At 37.8% G+C, this 21,364-nt stretch overlaps 1 protein-coding gene across 1 annotated transcript in view; it reads left to right on the top strand.

Annotated features, from left to right (window-relative positions):
* The window catches only part of LOC139714098 (scavenger receptor cysteine-rich domain-containing protein DMBT1-like), a 32,695-nt gene extending 11,758 nt beyond the window's left edge, over positions 1–20,937 (top strand). The window contains exons 4-7 of the mRNA XM_071625809.1: positions 7,396–7,410; positions 14,369–14,677; positions 15,865–16,176; positions 20,579–20,937. Coding sequence (XP_071481910.1) covers positions 7,396–7,410; positions 14,369–14,677; positions 15,865–16,176; positions 20,579–20,937 — 995 coding nt within the window. The remainder of the gene's footprint in view (positions 1–7,395; positions 7,411–14,368; positions 14,678–15,864; positions 16,177–20,578) is intronic.
* Positions 20,938–21,364: the final 427 nt, after the last annotated feature.

Genomic DNA, 21,364 nt, shown 5'->3' with positions numbered 1-21,364 from the left:
AAAAGCAAGAAACATGCAACAGTGAGCTCAGTAAAACCATATTATGCTGGCGATCTACTGTTGCCGCTGCTTCCTCGTTGACTCAAATACATTGTCCCTTTTTTCCCCTATTTTCAATATCACCACCACCATTACCACCACCACCACCACCATCACCATAGTCATCAGCATCACCACCACCACCTTCACATCCACTACATGAACTGTAGGAACATTAATATTCTTAATAATGGTGAAAGCTTATGCTGAAATGTGAAACTTTGTATTGACAGCCTGTGTCCATGCCACAGTGAGTTACTGGATAAGTCTACATAATTTGAGGCCACCAAGAGGCAAGAATTTGCCTCCAAACCCGTTTACAGTGGCAGTTTCAAATTATTACAAATTCTTTTGATATAGGTACATTTCTTGTGCTCGTTGAAGCATAACACAGCAAAATATTTATCAAAATGAAATTAGACTAATTCCCCATGAATAATTTTGAAGTCTACACAACGCGTGAACTGAATTTAGTCCACTTATAGAGTAAAGGGGTTTGCCTGTCCCACCTGCTCATTGACGCGTGACACCTTGAATGAAAATGCCATTCTACATACACATCAGGCTTAAGCACAATGAACAGAAATGTCATTCAGTTGGTTCAAGTGCACAAAATTAAAGCACTATCTACTGCATACTTTCAATATGATATTTTGTTTGTTTTATAATGTGCTCATTCAACGGTGAATTGACCACATTGTGTGCAGAAATCGTTGTTAGCTTTCCAAAACATAAGTTCCATCTGTTGAAACAAATATACCATGGGAAACATGTCCAAACTGCAATTTTGGTAATTTCTACCTCGTGATCCCTCAAACGTGAAGTTTTGCCCACGAGTCATATGGTATGATAGGAAGCACATAAATTGTGCGTTACATGCCTAATTCTTATGCTGGAAATTGAAATTTGTTCCAATATCATTGAATCAAAATTACAAAATACGGCTTGTGAACTTCAAAAAGTGACCATTTTGCCTTCAAGTCATGGTCACTGAAGCATGACCCGACGATGTACACTGAATTCCACATGATAGGTAGTTTGGAAGTACAGTTACACTAACTTGTCCCTCTGCTTAGATTTCCTCAGAGGTTCCTAATTCTGAAATTATAGCGATTTTTTTTTTTTTTTTGGGGGGGGGATTACGTTTTGTTTAGTGTTTATTTTGGACGAGAATGAGAGTTAAAAAAAAGGATAAAACATTCGAAAAATATAATTCTTAATGATTTACTATTTCACTATTTTAAAGGCAGTTTGAACATGGATGTGGATGTACTCTTTCAGAGTAGCAGAAAATTATAACCTACGTGGGTCAAATATTTGGAAAACATTTTCGTGGAGTGGAGGAGGCTTTTTCAATGTATTTGAATAAAGTGCTCTATTGGGCTGGTGACGAACTTATCAAGGAGTCTTATTTGAAATTTCTTAAATAACTAAGATAACTGCTAGAGATATGACCTAGTGCACAGATTAAGCAATGTTTCCTTTGCAGGAACGGTTGGGATTATTTTGTCGTTTACGAAGGAATGGACAAAATGATTGACACGCCGAGAAGGGAACAAGGGAAATTAATTTGCAGTCAGATGTATCATGTGAAATGTGTTGGGGACGCTGTGGCATTTCGTGGTGGATGCGACACCTGACTCCAAATGGGAGGACCCGGGCTCGAATCCGCTGAGTGCTTACGTCCTTTGGCAGGATGTTTTTACCCACCATGTCCCTCTCGACCCAAGTGTATGAGTAGTTACCTGGCAACGCTATAGGGTAATAATGTTATTGGTACGGCTCTCTTGCTGAACAGCGGCGACACTGAAGAAAATATCCTGTATAAATTAGACCATACTGTTTTATTGTTATAGTTATTCATTTATTTTGACCTTCAGACCAATATAAATTATTTAGAAGGTAAATTTCATTCATATTACTTTTTTTTTTTGCTTCCCCATTTTGTAAATTGGACAAGGGCTTGTGCGCAGGGACAAATTAGAAATCAATTAATAGGATGAGTTTCTGTTTATCCCTCTATCATTTCAACAAGCGCATAAAAAAGTGTATGAGCATGGTATGCTGTTTTTTTCGATTTTCATCGCAGGGGAAAATTAAAGGGGAAAATACATGTTTAAAAGCGAGATCAGTTTAAAAAAAGGCTGGTAATTTAAAAACAGTGTATGCAATGAACGGGAATCAAGACGAAAGGAAAGACAGGATAATTACATGCCAGGATCATGGTAACACGGACCTGGTGTATGGCCGGAGGAGATGGTAATGCAGAGATTGTTGGTACAAACCTTCGCATTAAAACCAAAACATACTTGTGTAAAGCAAGAGCAACAATATGCCAGGCTTTTCGGTTTCTAACCAGAGTCACTAACCATAAGACTTCTATCAAAAAATATGTTTAAAGAAAAAGATGCTTCTCAACGGCCTATAAACCACGTACTATGGTATTCTTGATCTCACGTGTGCTTCGTAAAAATAAATACATAAATAAATAAGTATATATGCATTCCTTGTGATACTCTTAATACTATTAAATATTGGTATTGGTATTAGTATTAGTATTAGAGGGCAGGCAAATTGAAGAAAGGTCATGCCTCGTGTCTTCACACCTTTGCTTAATTATTTCCTGCTTTCAAAGGTGTTCTACTGCACAGACTATAACAATGTTTATCGTTTGACGTAAATGTGACCATGCACCTCAAAACAAACAAAAAGTCGCCAAACATGACTTTTTAGTTAAGACCATATTCTGAAAGAGCAGACTTTAAGCTTTAAAATGATGTATAACTCAAATCAAATGGACTCTCATAACTTATCTAAATATTGGAAAGAAAGCACAAACTCAGGAAAAGTGTGAACTGAGAAAAGAGGCTCTGAAGTACAGTGTCTATTCAAGTGCTTAATCTTTACCAAACCCTACTGGCTGTGTGATGAATGGGACAAAAAACAGGAAGTAAACCACCAGAGTAACAACAATGAAGGGATTATCAGATAAATCTGAAATTAAGCATGCCTCATTAACACATTCTGTCCATAATTAATGCCAACTTTCAAAGCAGTAGCACTATCCTTTCAAAAGTTATTAGAGTTGAAAGTGAAGAGTGTGGACAAGGTTTTTCAGAAATGAAAAAGGGATTCTAAAGAGTCACTTAGTCACACTATTCTACCAAAAATGTTTGAGATAAAGTGCTAAGAAAACACACTTTCCTGCCCGTTTTATGATACCAAATTTAAGCATAATGTAAAAGAAGACCCGCTCTTTCAGAAAATATGGAAAAGTCAAGTTCGGCTAGGTTAACCCATTTCACTTATTTTCAGTCCTCACGCAAAATCAGTGTGTGCGACTTTATGTTCGTTTTGAGGTGCACGGTCACAAATGTTGATTTTCATAAACATTTGAATAAATAATGTAGGCTTGTCACAACGGTTTTCCTGCTTTGCATATTTTGAAGAACGTACAGAGCAAATCTTCACTTCATAGAATGAATAACGTCAATATGTCACTTTTTCAAATCTTCTTTCGACAATTCCCCATGTCATTGATTAACGTTCTTTCATTTGCTCACGAACTTGGTACATGTATCTTTTTAAGTGATTACATCACCCAGATCAGTGCAATGAACTAGATACAATTCGGTATAGAAATCAATCATAATAGGGTACTCAAATAGAATGAATCTGCTGGAAGGAAAGTCTGAATCGGGGAATTAACACAAAGTAGAACCTAATTATCTAACTTATAACAAGTTATATAAAAAACATACACACACACACACAATTCAATTTCATGATCCCAAACTTGAAAATTATGAAAAGAAGAATTGTTCTTTCAAAAAATATTAACAACTTATGGATTGATTAGTCTGAATCAATGGTAAGAAAAGCCGTATAAGATTGATAAGAATTGATACATAACACTGTTAGTTCATTTTTCTAAAAGCTGACATTGTGAATAGATCTGAAACACAAAATTGATCAAATAAATCCGACGTTAAAACGGAATCTGATCTTGAAGAACGAAAAAAAAAAATGTATTACTCAAATTATATTATACCAATTTCCTCCCAGTTCGGGTGGAGCAGTTGTCATTTGTCAATTCAACAAGGACCAACAAAATAAAAAATTCACATAAAATAATTATATGACATATACATAATAATACGCAGATATAGTTATTTACCAATTACATACATTTCCAGAGTTTTCGCAAATGGGCATGTGTAATCGTTGTGTATATGCATGGCTCGACACTAACTTTTTTGTTTGATGGCCCGATGGGGCCACCAAAATCATAAATTTCAAATTGTTGGTGACCCGAGAGAAAAAATTGGTGTCCCTAAAAAGAAAAAAAGCACTATAAAACACATTAAAAGTTCTTCTTTTTAATGAGTCAAATATTTAAGTTTTATGATAGTAAGAATTAGAAGTTGGACATAATTATCTACTCATAAATAAACTTCAACAAACTTGCAACTCTCACTCTCAGGCACTCATTCAGTCCTTTTCATCTATCCTTCAAACAAATCTAACTGTTAATTTCTTCGCAAAAAGTTACGAATTTATTGACATACTTTTCAAAAAATTTTGGTGGCCCGAGGCGGGCCACTAAATTTGTCCTTTTTTTAAATTTGGTGGCCTGACTTTCAGTTTTGGTGGCCCCGGGCCACCGGGCCACCGTTAGTGTCGAGCCCTGACACGGATATGTTATTGTAGATGATTTTAAATGGGCTGTACAGTACTGGTTGAGGTAGGGATTCATGTTTTGAACATTCCTAAGTGAGATAATGAAAAACCTCTTTAGAAATATGAAAGAGCATGTAATTTCAAGAAGGATTCAACGTTTATTTGATGAAAATTGGTTTTCAAATGGCTGAGATATCAAAAAAGTGCTAATAATAAAAGGTGACATGCCACAACTTTATTAGAATCTCTTTGTTTCACCTTGTTTTTAGATATCTCAGCCATTTTAAAACCGATTTTCATCTAATAAACTTTTGATTCCCCTTAGAACTGCATGCTCTTGGACATCTCATACAGTGGTTTCTGAATATCTCGCAAAACGTTAAAAGCTAAATCTACACCTCGACCAGAACTGTGCACACCCTTTAAACTCCGCGATACACAAATACACTATATTTCGAAAAGACGATTTTGCTACTCTTTGAGCTGACTGTCTATTTTGTCTTATTAAGTGTGAGGCTTGGGTGACATATTCCTCCTTTAGTCCCTTTAATGAACGAATATGTCATAGGGCACTATGGCAAGTTTCATTGTATCACTGTACATGGACGTACCAGGTTGGCTGCCGCAATTCCGGAAGTGGATTAGTGCACTAATGTCAATGTATTGTTGTTCTAATGACAGATTAAGTCTGGGTTTTTAAACTCTGTATACATTACACAGTGACTATTCTCTCTCTCTCTCTCTCTCTTTCTCTCTCTCTCTCTCTCCTTCAACACCCCCCCCCCCCCCCACACACACATGTACACGCCCCATCATTCTCTCTCTTCGTATTATATGTCTATGTATTATAATATCCACAATGATAGTCTAAGGAGTGTGGACTTCGTCCTATTAGTGCCGTTGTAATACAGTTTTAGGGGTGTTATTTTGTGAATGTGTCATCATCATAACCTCTATTGCATTTATCGATAATGTACATTGAGGCACCATTCAGAAAGGAGGAGGTGATTGGCCATAGGAGCACCGCTTCATCAAGCCCTAGAGTTAGATTTATGGTGTGTTTCCAGCTCATTAAAATACTGACTAATGAAATTAAAATGTATGAAATGTTCCTCGTTGCCAGGCCAACTGATAAAATTATCTATTTCAAAACTTCGGTTCCACCATGTTTCATACACCACCCGAGCGTTTGTCAGTCGCACTTTTGCGGAACACGGCAGTTCTGCAGCATTGAAGCGAGTCATCGAAAACGTCTAGCTGAAAGTTTGCTTTAAGAAAATAGTAATAATGGTAAGTCACCACCTTCAATTTCAATAGCTCCTTCACATATCAAGTCAAACCAACATCAGAGTCAAACCGTAAGATTTAAAGATCTAATTTTAGTAATCTTATTTCCTCAATATCCTGCTTTTGAAACTGGCCTGGTCATAAACGTCTTTTACCTAAAGATTGGACGTGTTCAAATAATGCTTTCCAGTACCTACATTTTACTACAATGTCTAGTGTGGATTTTATGTGAAACACCACCATTTTGTTAAATTTTATGTGATTACATTGCACTTTGTATATTATAATCTTTCAGTCATACCATCTCTTCATAAATATTATAGTTTTGATCCCTTTTGAATACGTTGAAAACTCTTTAAGTTTCTGTTTATACAATACTATTGTAATAATTATTATGATTTCAATATTATGATATTGCAATTATAATATCATTACATAATGTACCGACTTTGTTTGTTTTCCCTTCAAGGGGACAATCGTGACATTTCTTCTTCTTTTTGTCCACGGAGTGACATGTAAGTATGGCTAGATGTGCTGTCGATTTTTCCCCGTACTTCCAAAACTATATGACTGATGAGAACCGAGTGTACAAGAGAATTCATAGGTAATCAAATCCATTCGCTGAATACCGAGGTACATACGAAAAACCAAGACTAGCACCAGCTATTGTGCATCGCAGCATACGCTCATTGGAATCGGCTGACTGCCGCTGGAATCCACTTTTGATTCTTAACTTGTTTGCGAGTACTTACATAGAGATCAGCGATAAAGTTGTGTACAATTCTCTACAGGGATTCTCTAGTATGTCCGAAGTGGGTCAGCCTTCCTATACTCCATGAACCCAACAGGGCCTTTAAAGACCCTGCATATACAATTTCATGATATAGATTATGCAAATTAGATTCATTGAAAGTACACCTCATGTCTGGACCACATTTATTTTCATATAAGAGGAATATGTTCTTATGTTTTGTAAATAGAAATATGTGTTTATTGACTACAAGGTACAAATGCTAAATACTCGCATTTTCAAGCGTATGTTTAATAGAAATAAAAATCAAGACAAGAAAAATGAGCGAACATTTTGATACATAAACATAGACATTTTTAGACGTGTAAACAATAAGGAACTATAAAGTGAAAGGACAGGAACTCCTAAATTAGATGAAAGTGTGCATCGAATCCGCACAGTCAATTACCTGTGCCTGTAGGAAAACGTCAGCCTTTATAGCACGTTGAAGACGAGTTTGTTGCTGTAAAGAAATTTAGTGTTGATGGTACGTTAAAAACAATGTGGTTTTTTTTTCGTATGCTTCTGCTACTCTGATTATGTTGTTTATATAAATAATAATAAGTTCCCATTCATGTCTTCTTCCATTGTTTGTACAGGTCAAAAAATCCAAGGTATTAATACCTTCTGCGTCACATCTTTCATATCAATACACGAAGATGCGTTATCTTTCCTTACTTCAACTTTTTAGACCTTCGTTTATTTTTCTTCAAATGGTATTAAAAGAAACATTATCTGTTGCCGGTTGTCTCATGACCAGAAACAACAACAGAAAATTGAACATGGTTTCTCTAAACAAGAGCTTAATATGATAGCTTTTTCTTACACATTGTAGGTATTTTTTTCAATGATTCACTTCCTGCCTACAATGCATCAAAACTGTACTATGTCTTAAGATATAGTTGTGAGACTTCTATTGTATGAAAAGTTAAAACAAACAAATAAAACGTCAAGGGAGTATGAGACCCCGTTTACAGTTCAGGACCGGGCCGAGCCGCGGCCGAGCCCGGCCTCAATTGCGGTACTCGCCCCCCCCCCCCCCCATTTTTTTTTTTCCTTTTACAGTGCCGGGATCGGCCCGGGCTTTTGATTCAAACCTCTCAATGCTTTGTCGGAGTGGCGCTCTGCTTGCAAACAAATGACTAATACAATGCAATGGGAGCGCGCAGCCGGTCCCAATTTGGTACCGCACTTGGCCCAGTTTTACGTTTACAGTGAGAAAAGGCCGGGCTCGGCCGCGGCGCGAGACTCCCTCCAGGGGCCCGCTGCATAAAAGTTACAATTATGGTAACTTTGCCATTCAATGGTAACTTCCATGGAATTCTTGATTTTGATTGGCTGTTGAGTATTGTTGCCATGGTAGTTACCATTGGATGGCAAAGTTACCATAATAGTAACTTTTATGCAACGGGCCCCAGAGCTTGGCCAAATGCGCGGCCGATTTTGGTACCGCATTTGGCCTTTTGCGCGTTTACAGTGCGTTTACAAGCTTTGCTTTTGCGGTTCCATCATATTTCACAAGTTGTAAAGAATTGTCTTATGTACATTATGTATGCTGACACACTTTCTGTTCATGACCCGACTTATACCATATTTTGTATCTTGCTTGGTTTCTATTCTTCTTTTGGATGTATTTTTATGTCAAGTGAAATATGAAAATAAACGTGCTGGAACTGTTCACTGTGTCTCAAGTGCAAGACCAGTGCAGTTTCAGTTATTTAATTCAATTCAAATGAAGGCCGGGCTCGGCCGCGGCAGAGCCCGGTCTTTTCCCTCACTGTAAACGGGGTGTAAGTTCCTCGGCATGATTATGAAGGCGCAATCCTTCTGCAAACAAAACATGTCTTTTGAGGGTATTTTAGTATCAGGGATTGTATAGTAACATAAAGCTCTTTATCAAATTTTTGGACTCGTCTAAATCAATGCCTTCCTGTTTCAAATGTCATCTGATCACTATTAATGACATGCAAATTGAAATGAAAATGCATATTCTACGAGGCAGCTCAATATAAATCATTTTCTAATGCGAAAACATCAACCCCGTCTTTGTATTTGCAGCCCACGGTCTGTGCAGGAACAAGTACAACGTCAGTTACATTTACCCGGTTCGTGCAAAATGTGAGATTACAACAATTCAAGGCGCTCGGGTTCAACTCATCCCGAAGTTCACGCCAAGTGCTTTCACCCCAAAGAGTTGCTATGCGACTCGCTCTCAGCCTGGGAAGTGGGATTGTCGCATTCCAGGTAAGGTGTCCGTCATTAGATATGCCTCACTCGTTCTATCTCTTTCTCTCCTCTTTGGAAATTAGGATCATTCCCTATCTACATAATCACTATTTTAAGGATAATTTCATTTTCTGTTTCGCTCGGCCCTGCTTTTGGTGTGGTGAACACGAATCTGCTTGCTACCAAATTTTACGCGTGCACACTCTGCTCTTGCCATGGTAACGACCACCCCCCCCCCCCCGTTAAAATTTTCCATCCAATTACATGCAGTGATGTGATAAAAAAGTGACTCTACAGTACGCGAAATTAAATCGATTCGCAGCCAATTAAAAGATGGGAACCCAGTACCATGGTTAAACTTTTTTTGGGGGGGGGATAGATGTGCTTGACTTACAAAATCAATACAATTTGTATTTACTCAACAAAAATGTAGTTAAAGGACAAGTCCGCCTTCATATAAATTTAGATTGAGTGAATGCACTAATGATAGTAGAACTTATCAATGAAAGTTTGGGGGAAAACGGAAAATCCATTCAAAAGTTATGAATTTCTTAAAGCATCTGCGCAGTCACTGCTGGATGGGAAGACTACTACAGTGTAAGATGTCATATGCGTACAACAATGTAAAGAAGACAAAAAGAGAATTTCACAAAACTTCACATTTTGAATGAAATGCACATTTCTTCGACTTGTTACTGACATAATGTTATAGGTAATATTTCCCCTGCCTTCTTGAAGACAGAAGTCAAGTGTTCTTTTGTTATGCGAGAAAAGTGAAGATATGTTGATTTTTTTTTTATTCTTTCTTTTTATCGTTGTTCACATGTGACATCACAAGCAGTAGTAATCTTGTCATCCAGCCTCGAGTAAGCACTTTGCATTACTTTATATGGAAATAAAATCATTTTGAACTGAATTTGAACTGAATTTTCATCAAAATCTCACTGATGTGCTCTACTTATATTGCTGCATGCACTCAAAACAAACGTTTATGAAGGTGAATTTGTCCTATAAGTGTATCCCATACTATCCGACAAATTATCATCCAGTATTTTTCATCAAAACAATATTACATCGGCTTGCTGTTAAACTGGTGGAAGATGGTTTCTGTTTATGCTAGGTTGCATACACCCTGGATTTATTAGTTAAATTAACCCTGATATGAAGTTTGATTATACACAAAACTCAAAAACAATGGTTTTCTATTATCACAAGTAGCTTCTATACTGATATTTGGTAAATCTGCTTGTAATCTTCCTTTTTTTTCGTGTGAACGTTCAGCAAATATTTAGTTTGAAATGTTATGCAGGGTTTGGTTACTTTGTTTGTTTGTTTGCTTGCTTGCTTGCTTGTTTCCTTTTGACATGACATTAGTGCCATTGTACTGAGGGGTTTACAGGGGACGTCTGTGAATTGGGTAAGAATAAACGAAACTCCCGCTTTCCTTCTTGAACTAGTGGTCGCCTTTGTATTGTATTTTGTCTATCTTTTCATCTCATTTTACTTCTCGATAGGAAACGTATCCCAAGTTCAATTCAGTTTGAATAGATTCAGTTTGAATAGATTGAAGACAGTCTCCTCAGAAGTTCAAAAGACCGCGGATGGGGAGGGGATTTACCCTCACTGTATTGTATAACTACACGTTAAAAATAGTAATATATAGGTCGACTTGTTTCACGTATTTTAAATTCTTACGTACGTTTTCAGGTCATATCTGAGCATTTGAATAGACCCCATACTTTAAGGTCTCTTTACTCAGTACACCATTTTCAACAATTTGTGCTTCTTTCCATTATTTAGGTAGGTTCGATAATACTCTGATTGGTGATAATGTGCACTGTTTAATACACATGTTTGCATTTTTTTTTTCTGCTGCGGGTCACGTATTCACACGACTCCTTGTATTTTCAATGGGCTGGAAAATGACCTACACAGAAGTTAAGTCCGAAAGATAACAGTATTTACAGGATAAGAGTAAAATAATGTGATGGGCTAAGTGCCATAGATGTGTTTCGATGACTCCCTTATCTTATTATTATTTTGTCTTCTTTCTGCGTTTCCTTTTTTTTTGGGGGGGGGGGAGGTCTAACACTCAATTAAATGGTCTACAGTAACGTCAGTATTGCGTGTGAATTTATCTCTTCTTGCCGTTGTTTCTTTTTAATTTTGGCAAATATGCAAGAACGAAATTAGAGAAAAACTGCAGTTCAATTGTTATGACGGAAATTTGAATATTTTCTATATTTAGATATCATTTTAATTTCTAGGATTGAGCCCAATCCCCGATTCTTTTTTTCTGTAATTAAGGCAAGAATGGGAATCCCTACTTTAATAATAATCCTATAACAAATTCACAAGAGAAAATAAAGCAGTATTTGAATAGTTTACAGCGACAGATAATGACGAATTGGAACTTGAAGTGTTATATATATATATATATATTTACATATTATGTCCCCCCCCCCAAAAAAAAAAAAATTACAACGGGGCCCTACGCAATTATATCTTTGTACATATTGCATCAATCTTGATACAAATTCAGGGTATGAAACTTTAACTCATTGCCCACATCTTACAGAAAACCCAAATCCATTTGCTTCAGTTATCAAAGAGTAATGGGGAATTTTGTAGAGGATGTCGGGAATCTCTTTTGTCCAAGTTCTGTATATTGTTCACACACAAAATCATCGAAGTGCTAAACTTGGAAGAATCAGACTCATGACATGCTTTACTGCAATCCCCATTTCTCTGTGACCGCTCAACCAAATCGAATTGGGATTTCTGCAAAATAGAGCTAAGATGTTAAAGTTTAACACCCTGAAGTAGCATTGAAAAAAAATAATCATATTGAATGTTATCAATGCAAAAATCTGATTAAATTTTCGAATTGATAACATCCAAAATGATAAACCTGTCTAAGTGCTACTTCGGGGCCTTAAAATCTAACACCTTAGCTCTATTTTGGAGAAAACCTCATTCAATTTGGTTAAGGGGTAAGAGAAATGTAGATTGTTGTAAAGCACGTCATGAGTCTAATTTTTCAAATTTTAGCAATTCAATGCTCTAGTGCGTGAATAATAGACAGAACTTGGACAAAAGAGATTCCCGACATCCTCTGCAAAATTCCTCATTTTTCTTTGACCACTGAAGCAAATCGAATGGGGTTTTCTGTGAGATGTGGGCAATGAGTTATAGTTTCATTCCCTCAATTTGTATTCAGATTGATTCACTATGTTTAAAGATATCATTGCGGGGGGTCCGGTTGTAATTTTTTAGGGGACATACTGTATAGTTATGTTAATAATGTCTGTGCGTGTGTAGGTAAACCGTCAAACAAATTGAAAGACTCTACGAGCGTTGGATCACTTAGAGTCATAGATAGGATGAGAAACTCATCTTCAACACAAAATCCTGCAACAGAGCAACTTAATGGCTTGTCAACTACGAGAGCGGTGCCTGACAGCACCCTCGAAGAGAGCCAGTCACATACTCACTCCGGATCGACGACGAATGGGATGCCAACGGTTCAAAAACCGATTACCGAGTCGGGTACGTGAGAAAATAGAAAGCGAAGCTGGCGTCAAAATGGCTTGTTTGTCTCAGCAGACTTAAATATAGTTCTCTGAGAAAATTCATTTCCTATTTATCATTCTGAATTCATATACTAGTATTCGTATATAAATATCCAAATTACATCAAAAAGAAATAATCAATTCCATACATCACAAAAAAAAAAGATTGTATTCAATCAATCATTTCCTCCACCTTTGTAAACAGAATCACAATTTAAAGGGACACTCTGCCCCCCATTAGCTTTCGTTGAGACCTAATTTCAGGTTTGTAACATTTTCCGGTGACATAATGAGAAACCTCTTATGAAATATGAAAAAGCATGTAATTCTATGAGGAATTCAACATTTATATGATAAATATATATATATAGATATATCCAAAAAAGAGTGATTCACACTATATTGCGATCGCTTTGTCTTACTTTGTTTTTAGATGTTTTAATCATTTCAAACCTGATTTTCATAAAATAAACTTTGTATTCCCTTTTGAAATGGTATGTATTATCGTAAAGTGTTTCCTTGGTATCTCGCAAAAAAGTTGAAAGCCTAATTCTCATCTCCTCCAACACTGTACTACCCCTTTAAGCCCAACATAAATTGAGAGAACCCCATCAAAATACATCTACTTTAGCATTCCCTCCATGCTCTCCTCCTTTTTTTCCGGGGGGGGGGGGGGGGGAGAGACAGGGTTCGAGTTTATCTTTGCTTGTCTGCAGCCGATGATGTTATAAAAATGAGATCAAACTAGGTAATTTTGAAAATCGTATCAGAAAATAGCAGACATTCTTTGTTTGTTTGTCTTTTTAGCCTTCTCCCCCTTTTTTGTGTTGACATGGTGTTTCGCAGTATCTGTTTCTCTTTCAAGTCCCCTCATAAAAGTGGGTGGTAGAAGGCCGATGCACAACGTATTAGTACGGACTCTACTCGCAGGCAGACCCCTTTCGAGGGACACATATGAATTCCCAAGAATGAACAAGTAGTGCACCGTTCAAACCTTCTACCACGTACCACCCAACAATCATTCTTCATTAAGAAACCGGAAAAATCTCACCGCAGTGTTTATCTCTTATAATTATAAACATTGCACGTGTATGTATGAACAATCGCGAAAGTTACATATTCGACTTATTTTCCTCCCCTTATAAAAAAAAAAAATGATGTGTCACGTTCGCACGCCGAATGGCGTGTCAATTCGAATATTCAGCCCAAACCGCACAAACCCACTCAAAATCAAATCACCAAACAATGCAAGTGCGCAATGACAGCACTTCTCGCGATTCCATTCGTATCTCATGCAGCTTGCTTTTTATATGGTAATTGACTATCAAGTTGTGTGTTCTACTGAATTTGGGGGTTTAAAAACTCATACATTCCTGACGCTGTTTTGTTTGCAAAAGTCGTGCCTCTAAAATAATTAACCTACTATGGTCATTTGTTTAAAAAATCAAAGATTTGAAACATATTTATACTTTCATGACAGGAGAGCTTAGCATATACATATCAAGTGTAACAAAAAAAAATCTATAAAAGTGCATAGATTAAAAAAGTAGACTGTTTTTTCAAACCAGGACTACATTGCTGTTTCAGAATAATGTTGGGTGCAGTTGGTTTGCACCGTGCATATAATTAGTTACCTGCAACACAACATTTTTCTTTGAACGTAATGTCATTAGCTCTGTTTGATATTTACAGATAATGTACTCTGTCTCAGATGATTATTTTCTTTGTTTTTCTTCCGTGTACACTCTTTCAAACGCTATTCCCTTTCTAATAGTTCACATTCGCCTTGTTGGAGGAAGCTCATTGAATGAGGGTCGGGTTGAGGTTTATTACGGTGGAATCTGGGGCACGGTGTGCGATAATGGCTGGGATGACTTAGATGCACAGATCGTCTGCAGGCAACTCGGATATTCGTACACCAATGCGGAGGCCCTGACTGGAGGAAATTATGGAGGACAATCGGGACCGATTCTCCTTGACAACGTTAAGTGCAAAGGCTCGGAGTTGAATATAGCTTTCTGCTCTCACAGAGGGTGGTATAACCATAACTGTTCGCACTTCAAAGATGCAGGCGTCCGATGTGGTATGTGGAGATGGGATTTTACTTCATGATGATTTATGTATTATTTAATTTCAATTTCAAACGTCAAACATGTTGTTATGATGTTTCGATCAGTTTGCAGTCATTGTGTTTGCACGGAGTTCTCCGTGTAGATTCAAATCTGTTTCACCGGTTGACTCGATGGTTAAGAAAATAGGGGAAGCTTAATTTGAATAATAACATTTCAAGCAAATGTTGGTGTCACTTAAAACCTTCATAATTATACATGTAATAACTGGGAGGGAAAACAGTGAGTTCGCAAAGTATGCTCTTAAAGTCAAAATGTTCAACATTATCGAAGAATAAAGTATGCGATTTTCAATGACACCATATATATAATATATATATATATATATAAATATGCAATATAACCTTAATAACCTCTGGGGACCGTTTCATGAAACTTTTTGTCAGTGATTTACACTGACAATTGATAAAAGCTACTGAAATCCTTGCGTCTGATTGGTTAATAGCAAAATTGTCGGTGAAAACCTCCGACAAACTCGTTGATGAAACACACCCCAGCATGCCACTTACATTTCCTGCCCATACATTTTTGTACGACAATAATTTCTGCATATTTGACAAATTTGCATATAAAAGTTTAAGTAAGGAAGATAAAAGTTGTTGAAGGATAAAGAAAAACAGGGTCTGACTGAATTTGGTCTTGCAAACCCCGGTCACGGTAATTACAATATTGCACGCATACATGAGCACTGAGCCTCAAATTGTGTTACTTTTCCTACTTTCTAAATTGGAAAAGACACAGGCACAATGTAAACACTCGCAATTTTGGATGTTTCTTTTCTTTGGAAAAAAAAAACAACAACAACTGCAACGGTGTGTCCAACATTTCTTTCAATTGGTCTCGGGTCATAATACCGCTTCATGTCAAGCCATGTATAAATAATCTTAGAGTGTATTGTTGGATACATTTGTATGTTATATGGTGGTACATATTTGACAAGTGAACGAAGCATTATTTACTGATTAATTCAGGTTATCTTGGAAAATTACATTTTGTGTTTGGTTTTAAAAACACCTCTTCTTCTGATTGAAATCATTTCCTACGAGTCAGATTCACTTTTATCCTTTTCATTTCCGGAGTGTTTCTGTCCATTTATTCTATATCGTGTGAATTGTCACTGTCACTGACACTGCCTTGCCAGAAATCAACATTCGGCTTGTCGGAGGAAGCTCGTTGTACGAGGGTCGGGTTAAGGTTTATTACGGTGGAGTCTGGGGCACGGTGTGCAACGATGGCTGGGATGCCAAAGATGCACAGGTTGTTTGCAGACAACTCGGATATCCTACTACCAATGCGGAGGCTATGTCTAGAGGGAATTATGGGCAGGGATCGGTACACATTCTTCTTAACAACGTTGGCTGCAATGGCTGGGAACCGAGTCTTACTAACTGTTCTTTCAACGGTTGGAACAGCCATCCCTGTTGGTATTACGAAGTTGCTGGAGTGCGATGTGGTAAGATTTGGCTGCTAGGATATATTATTATATTAATTTAAGAATTGCTTGTTGAAACAGCAGTGATTAAAAAAAAAATCACAACATATGCTGGTTCGGATTTACAAAATCGTCATAATGAAATTATGAAAGTAAAGCCCTTTGTATTTATAAAAGTCCTAGTATGTTTGTTTGTTTGCTTGCTTGTTTGCTTGTTTATTTCTTTCAAAACATGACTTGAACGACAGTGTTTAACAATCCGTCTATAAAGTCGTCACACACCTACTTTACCACTAGTCGACATCCGTTTCCTTTTTCAAATGTATTGCATGTACCCCCTCCGACTGATCAGCTACATTCCCTATACTTGGCTCGCCATATCGAAGTCGTTCGTAAATTCCGAAGACCAGGCTACCACTAGGGCGCGAGCAAGACGCAGACAAGCCCCCGGAAAGCAAATCTGGAATTCCGCACTGGTAACCTGTCCGCACGTTCCTGAAAGTGTCTGCTCACTGTCTTAAGCATGTCCGGGCGTTTCCGCGCCTTTGGGAGAGAGAACAATTTCCGCGTCCAAATTTTGATCGAGGCCAAAATTTTGACGGGGAAATGAACTTCCGGGGAAAATGACACCTTCGGCAACTTGTCCTGACGATGTCCTCAGGAGATCTCGCCTGTCCGGAACCCTTCCGCAACTTCCGCAAACGTTCCTGAAAGAATCCCGCGGTGTGGGGAAGCTGACTGAAAGCGGAAGACACCAGGGATGTTTTACGACAGCGCGGAGCCGATGCGAATCTATATAATGCAAGTGTCCGGTTGAAATATAGGAAAAGGTAAATATCAGTATTTTTCAGTCCCGAATGAAGGAAGCAAAGCAGAAGGCAGTGGATATTTTGCCAACTGTAACTAGGAAAAAGAGGATGCAGCACTCTGCACTACAATTGTACCTTTTTTTTTGCGTTCTTTTAAGAAGTCATTTTCATTTGAGGGATTTTTAATAGTTGTCATTACATCTATACATATATAGTGCATCGTTTAGGTCGCATTAAATGTGACCGCCAAACTCAAACACCACAAAAGTGAACCTGGGTCATTAAATATATATATATATATATATATATATATATATATATATATATATATATGTGTGTGTGTGTGTGTGTGTGTGTGTGTGTGTGACCGTGCACCTCAAAACGAACATGAAGTCGTACACACTGATTTTGCGTGAGGACTGAAAAGAAGTGAAATGGGTCAACCTAGCCGAACTTGACTTTTTCATATTTTCTGAAAGAGTGGGTCTTCTTTTACACTATGTTAAAATTTGGTAGAATAAAACGGGCAGGAACGTGTGTTTTTTAGCAGTTTATCTCGAACATTTTTGGTAGAATAGTGTGATTAGGTGTGTCTTTAGAGTCCCTTTTTCATTTATGAAAAACCTTGTCCACACTTTTCACTTTCAACTCTAATAACTTTTGAAAGGATAGGGCTACTGCTTTGAAAGTTGGCATTAATTATGGACAGAATGGGTTAATGAGGCATGCCTAATTTCAGTTTAATCTCATAATCTCTTCGTTGTTGTTACTCTGGTGGTTTACTTCCTGTTTTTTGTCCCATTCATCGCACAGCCAGCATATATATATATATATATATATATATATATATATGTGTGTGTGTGTGTGTGTGTGTGTGACCGTGCACCTCAAAACGAACATGAAGTCGTACACACTGATTTTGCGTGAGGACTGAAAAGAAGTGAAATGGGTCAACCTAGCCGAACTTGACTTTTTCATATTTTCTGAAAGAGTGGGTCTTCTTTTACACTATGTTAAAATTTGGTAGAATAAAACGGGCAGGAACGTGTGTTTTTTAGCAGTTTATCTCGAACATTTTTGGTAGAATAGTGTGATTAGGTGTGTCTTTAGAGTCCCTTTTTCATTTATGAAAAACCTTGTCCACACTTTTCACTTTCAACTCTAATAACTTTTGAAAGGATAGGGCTACTGCTTTGAAAGTTGGCATTAATTATGGACAGAATGGGTTAATGAGGCATGCCTAATTTCAGTTTAATCTCATAATCTCTTCGTTGTTGTTACTCTGGTGGTTTACTTCCTGTTTTTTGTCCCATTCATCGCACAGCCAGCACGGTTTGGTAAAGATTAAGCGCTTGAATAGACACTGTACTTTAGAGCCTCTTTTCTCAGTTCACACTTTTCCTGAGTTTGTGCTTTCTTTCCAATATTTAGATATGTTAGGAGAGTCCATTTGATTTGAGTTATGCATCATTTTAAAGCTTAAAGTCTGCTCTCTCAGAATATGGTCTTAACTAAAAATTCATGTCTGGCGACTTTTTGTTTATTTTGAGGTGCAGGGTTATGAATTACATCAATGTGACAAATCTATGCCCACATATAACCAAATGAATATATGAATATAAGAACGACCCAAATCCAATTTTTGGCCAAATTCAGTTTGACATGGGAAATATTGTAGCTTATGCATGGACTCATCTTGTGTGTAAATGATAAATCCTATTTACCCCCGGAAGTGCCTGAAATTAATGAGTTAAATCTTATATTAATGTAAGAATGAAGGACTTGGGTCATTCTTACATTCATATAATAGCGCCCTCTCTCATCCTTCCCCCATCTCTATAGCAGAATATCATGTATATGAATCAAAGAACGACCCAAGTCCATATGAATCAAAGAACGACCCAAGTCCACCACACAACATGGCCTCTCCACAATTAAAGGTGCATGGTCCCCGTGTTTTAGTCAAATGCGTACGCGGGCGCACGGCGCAAGTTTCCTATAGAGACCTACGCTATCGACTTCTTTTGGCGCTTACGCTTTGGCCCACTTTCCCGAGTCCGAAGAAGTCCGATTCACTGTAGTCAGTGGTCCGATCACAGTTCGGCTCATGATTCGGCTGAGGGGGATGACAGCTTTAGCAAACTTCTTCTGTGATGTCATAATAACAAGCACATATGCACGCACCCTGGCATTACTACAGACTGCGCGATGCGCAGAGAAGACAACAAAGGCAACGTTACTTAGCAACACCTACGCACTTTACTCTTGATGACAGCTCTACTTCGGTAATCTTCGGCAGTATCATCAACAGCGCCATCTACACTACTGGGACTATGCCCCTTTAATGTAAATGTTAATTGTCATAATAATATATGTTCTAATTTGTATATACAGTGTTGCCTTCCCATCACAGTTAAATAGAATATTATTGGACAAATAAAAAAGATATGAAGTTTTTTTTAAGTTTACTCGAAATGATCTTCCATGGACTTGGGTCGTTCTTATATTCATATACTCAAATGATAAAGGAGCAACACAAACGTTTCTACATTACAATAGTTTGCTTTAGAGGGAAAAGGAGATGTGAGTGAGTGCTGTGCGAGTGCAATAGGTGAGTTGAATGTTTTTGTGTGGGCCATTTTATGATATGATTATTCTTCAGCATAATAATCGGTATAACAATACTAATAAATTCAGAACAAAATCATACCAATTATTATTGAGTTAAAATATACTTCTTTAAACGAGGTTTGAAAGAAAACAAAGTTGTTCGTATTTGTAAGGAGTCGTGGAAAGCATCAGGTCCGTGATGCCTCACTGACCTGTGAGCTGTAAATGCTATCTCAGCGGCATCCCTCACAGCTGGTATTTAAAGCAATAGGACAAAGCGAATTTCGGCTGTGTGACCTCCATGACGGTTAGCACTCAAAATAATGAGGACATTTAAAAGTCAGCGTCAAATACCTTTCCATTTCCGTGGTATTGTCCGCATGTCTAACTTATGTAGTCCGGAAGACATCGTGATTGTCCGCGTTCATTCCTCGTGTAATCCTAGATGTTTCCGCACTGCCCGGCTACGATTACCATATTCCAAGACATTTCGCGCTCTTCCGAAGTGATTCCTAGGACACTCCTAGGAATGACCGCAGTCAGTCCGCGGATAGTCCGCTGACAGTCCTAGGAATTTCCTAGGACAAGCCGATTCGCACATTTCTTTCCCCGTCTGACGCGGACAGGATGTCGAAATGTCAGAATTTGCTTCCGCAACCCTTCCTGGGCTTGTCCGCGCCCTAGTGGAAGTCCGCCCTAAGTAACTTTACGAACAGCTTTATGAAACCGAGCAATGGACTCTTCACAGAATCGGCAGGTGAACTGCTCGGCGCTGTGGTTACCTTGTTCAGACGGCAAATTTAGTCGAAAATTTTGGGAAAAAGGCTACACAACAATGGGATAATCTCTTCTCGACCTTCATAGGTGGAGCTTTCCACTTTAAAGACTGATGCTATGCTTTTTGTTTTGTTTTGTTTTGTTTTTTCAAGCGAATTAATTCACCTAAACCTGATTCGAACCTTACATATTATTTTTTCGGAATCATGATTCTGCTCTCTAACCAGGAGTCAACATTCGTCTTGTTGGGGGAAGCTTATTGCACGAGGGCCGGGTTGAGGTTTACTACGATGGAGCCTGGGGCTCGGTGTGCGATGATGGCTGGAATGACTTAGCTGCACAGGTCGTCTGCAGGCAACTTGGATATCCCACTGGCAATGCGAAGGCCCTTACTGGAGGAACTTTTGGAGAAGGATCTGGACCGATTCTCCTTGACAACGTTTCTTGCCAAGGCTTGGAGTCGAATATTGTTTCCTGTTCTTTCAGCGGCTGGTACAACCATAGCTGTTGGCATTCTAAAGATGCAGGTGTTCAATGTGGTAAGCCTACGAGTTGTCAACGTGCCAACTGTTACGCCGGACAGTAATCCTTAAAAAAGATAGATTAAAAAAAATAGAAGAAGTGGCACTTTAATTGAGTATAGTTTGTATAAAATAATGTGCTGTTTTCTTTTGGTGTGACACTCAAAGACGACAGGATACTTCGCAATATGAATTTCGTTTTAATTTCAAACGGGAGACATGCTATTTTGATGATTTGAGGAGATTCGCTGTTTGTACGATTTTCTTCATTTGATTTCAAAATTTTCTCACAGGTTGTGTTGGTCGCCTTATTTTTTTTTTCAAATACAGATTATAATCATTCATTATTTAAATTGTACATATAACAAATAACAGACATTTTATTTATTACAGTGAGTAAGTTCACTAAAGATGAGAAGTCAATTTTTTGACATAATACTTCAAGCGTGATGTTCAACGGCACCAAAGTATTCATGAAATTATTCAAATCAT

The sequence above is a fragment of the Diadema antillarum genome, unplaced genomic scaffold, assembly GCF_040938485.1.
Source record: "Diadema antillarum isolate AM-2024a unplaced genomic scaffold, OU_Dant_1.0 seq00002159_RagTag, whole genome shotgun sequence".
Classification (NCBI taxonomy): Eukaryota; Metazoa; Echinodermata; class Echinoidea; order Diadematoida; family Diadematidae; genus Diadema; species Diadema antillarum.
The sequence above is the reverse complement of the archived record's forward strand: the minus strand, read 5'-3'. Positions and strand labels throughout refer to the sequence as shown.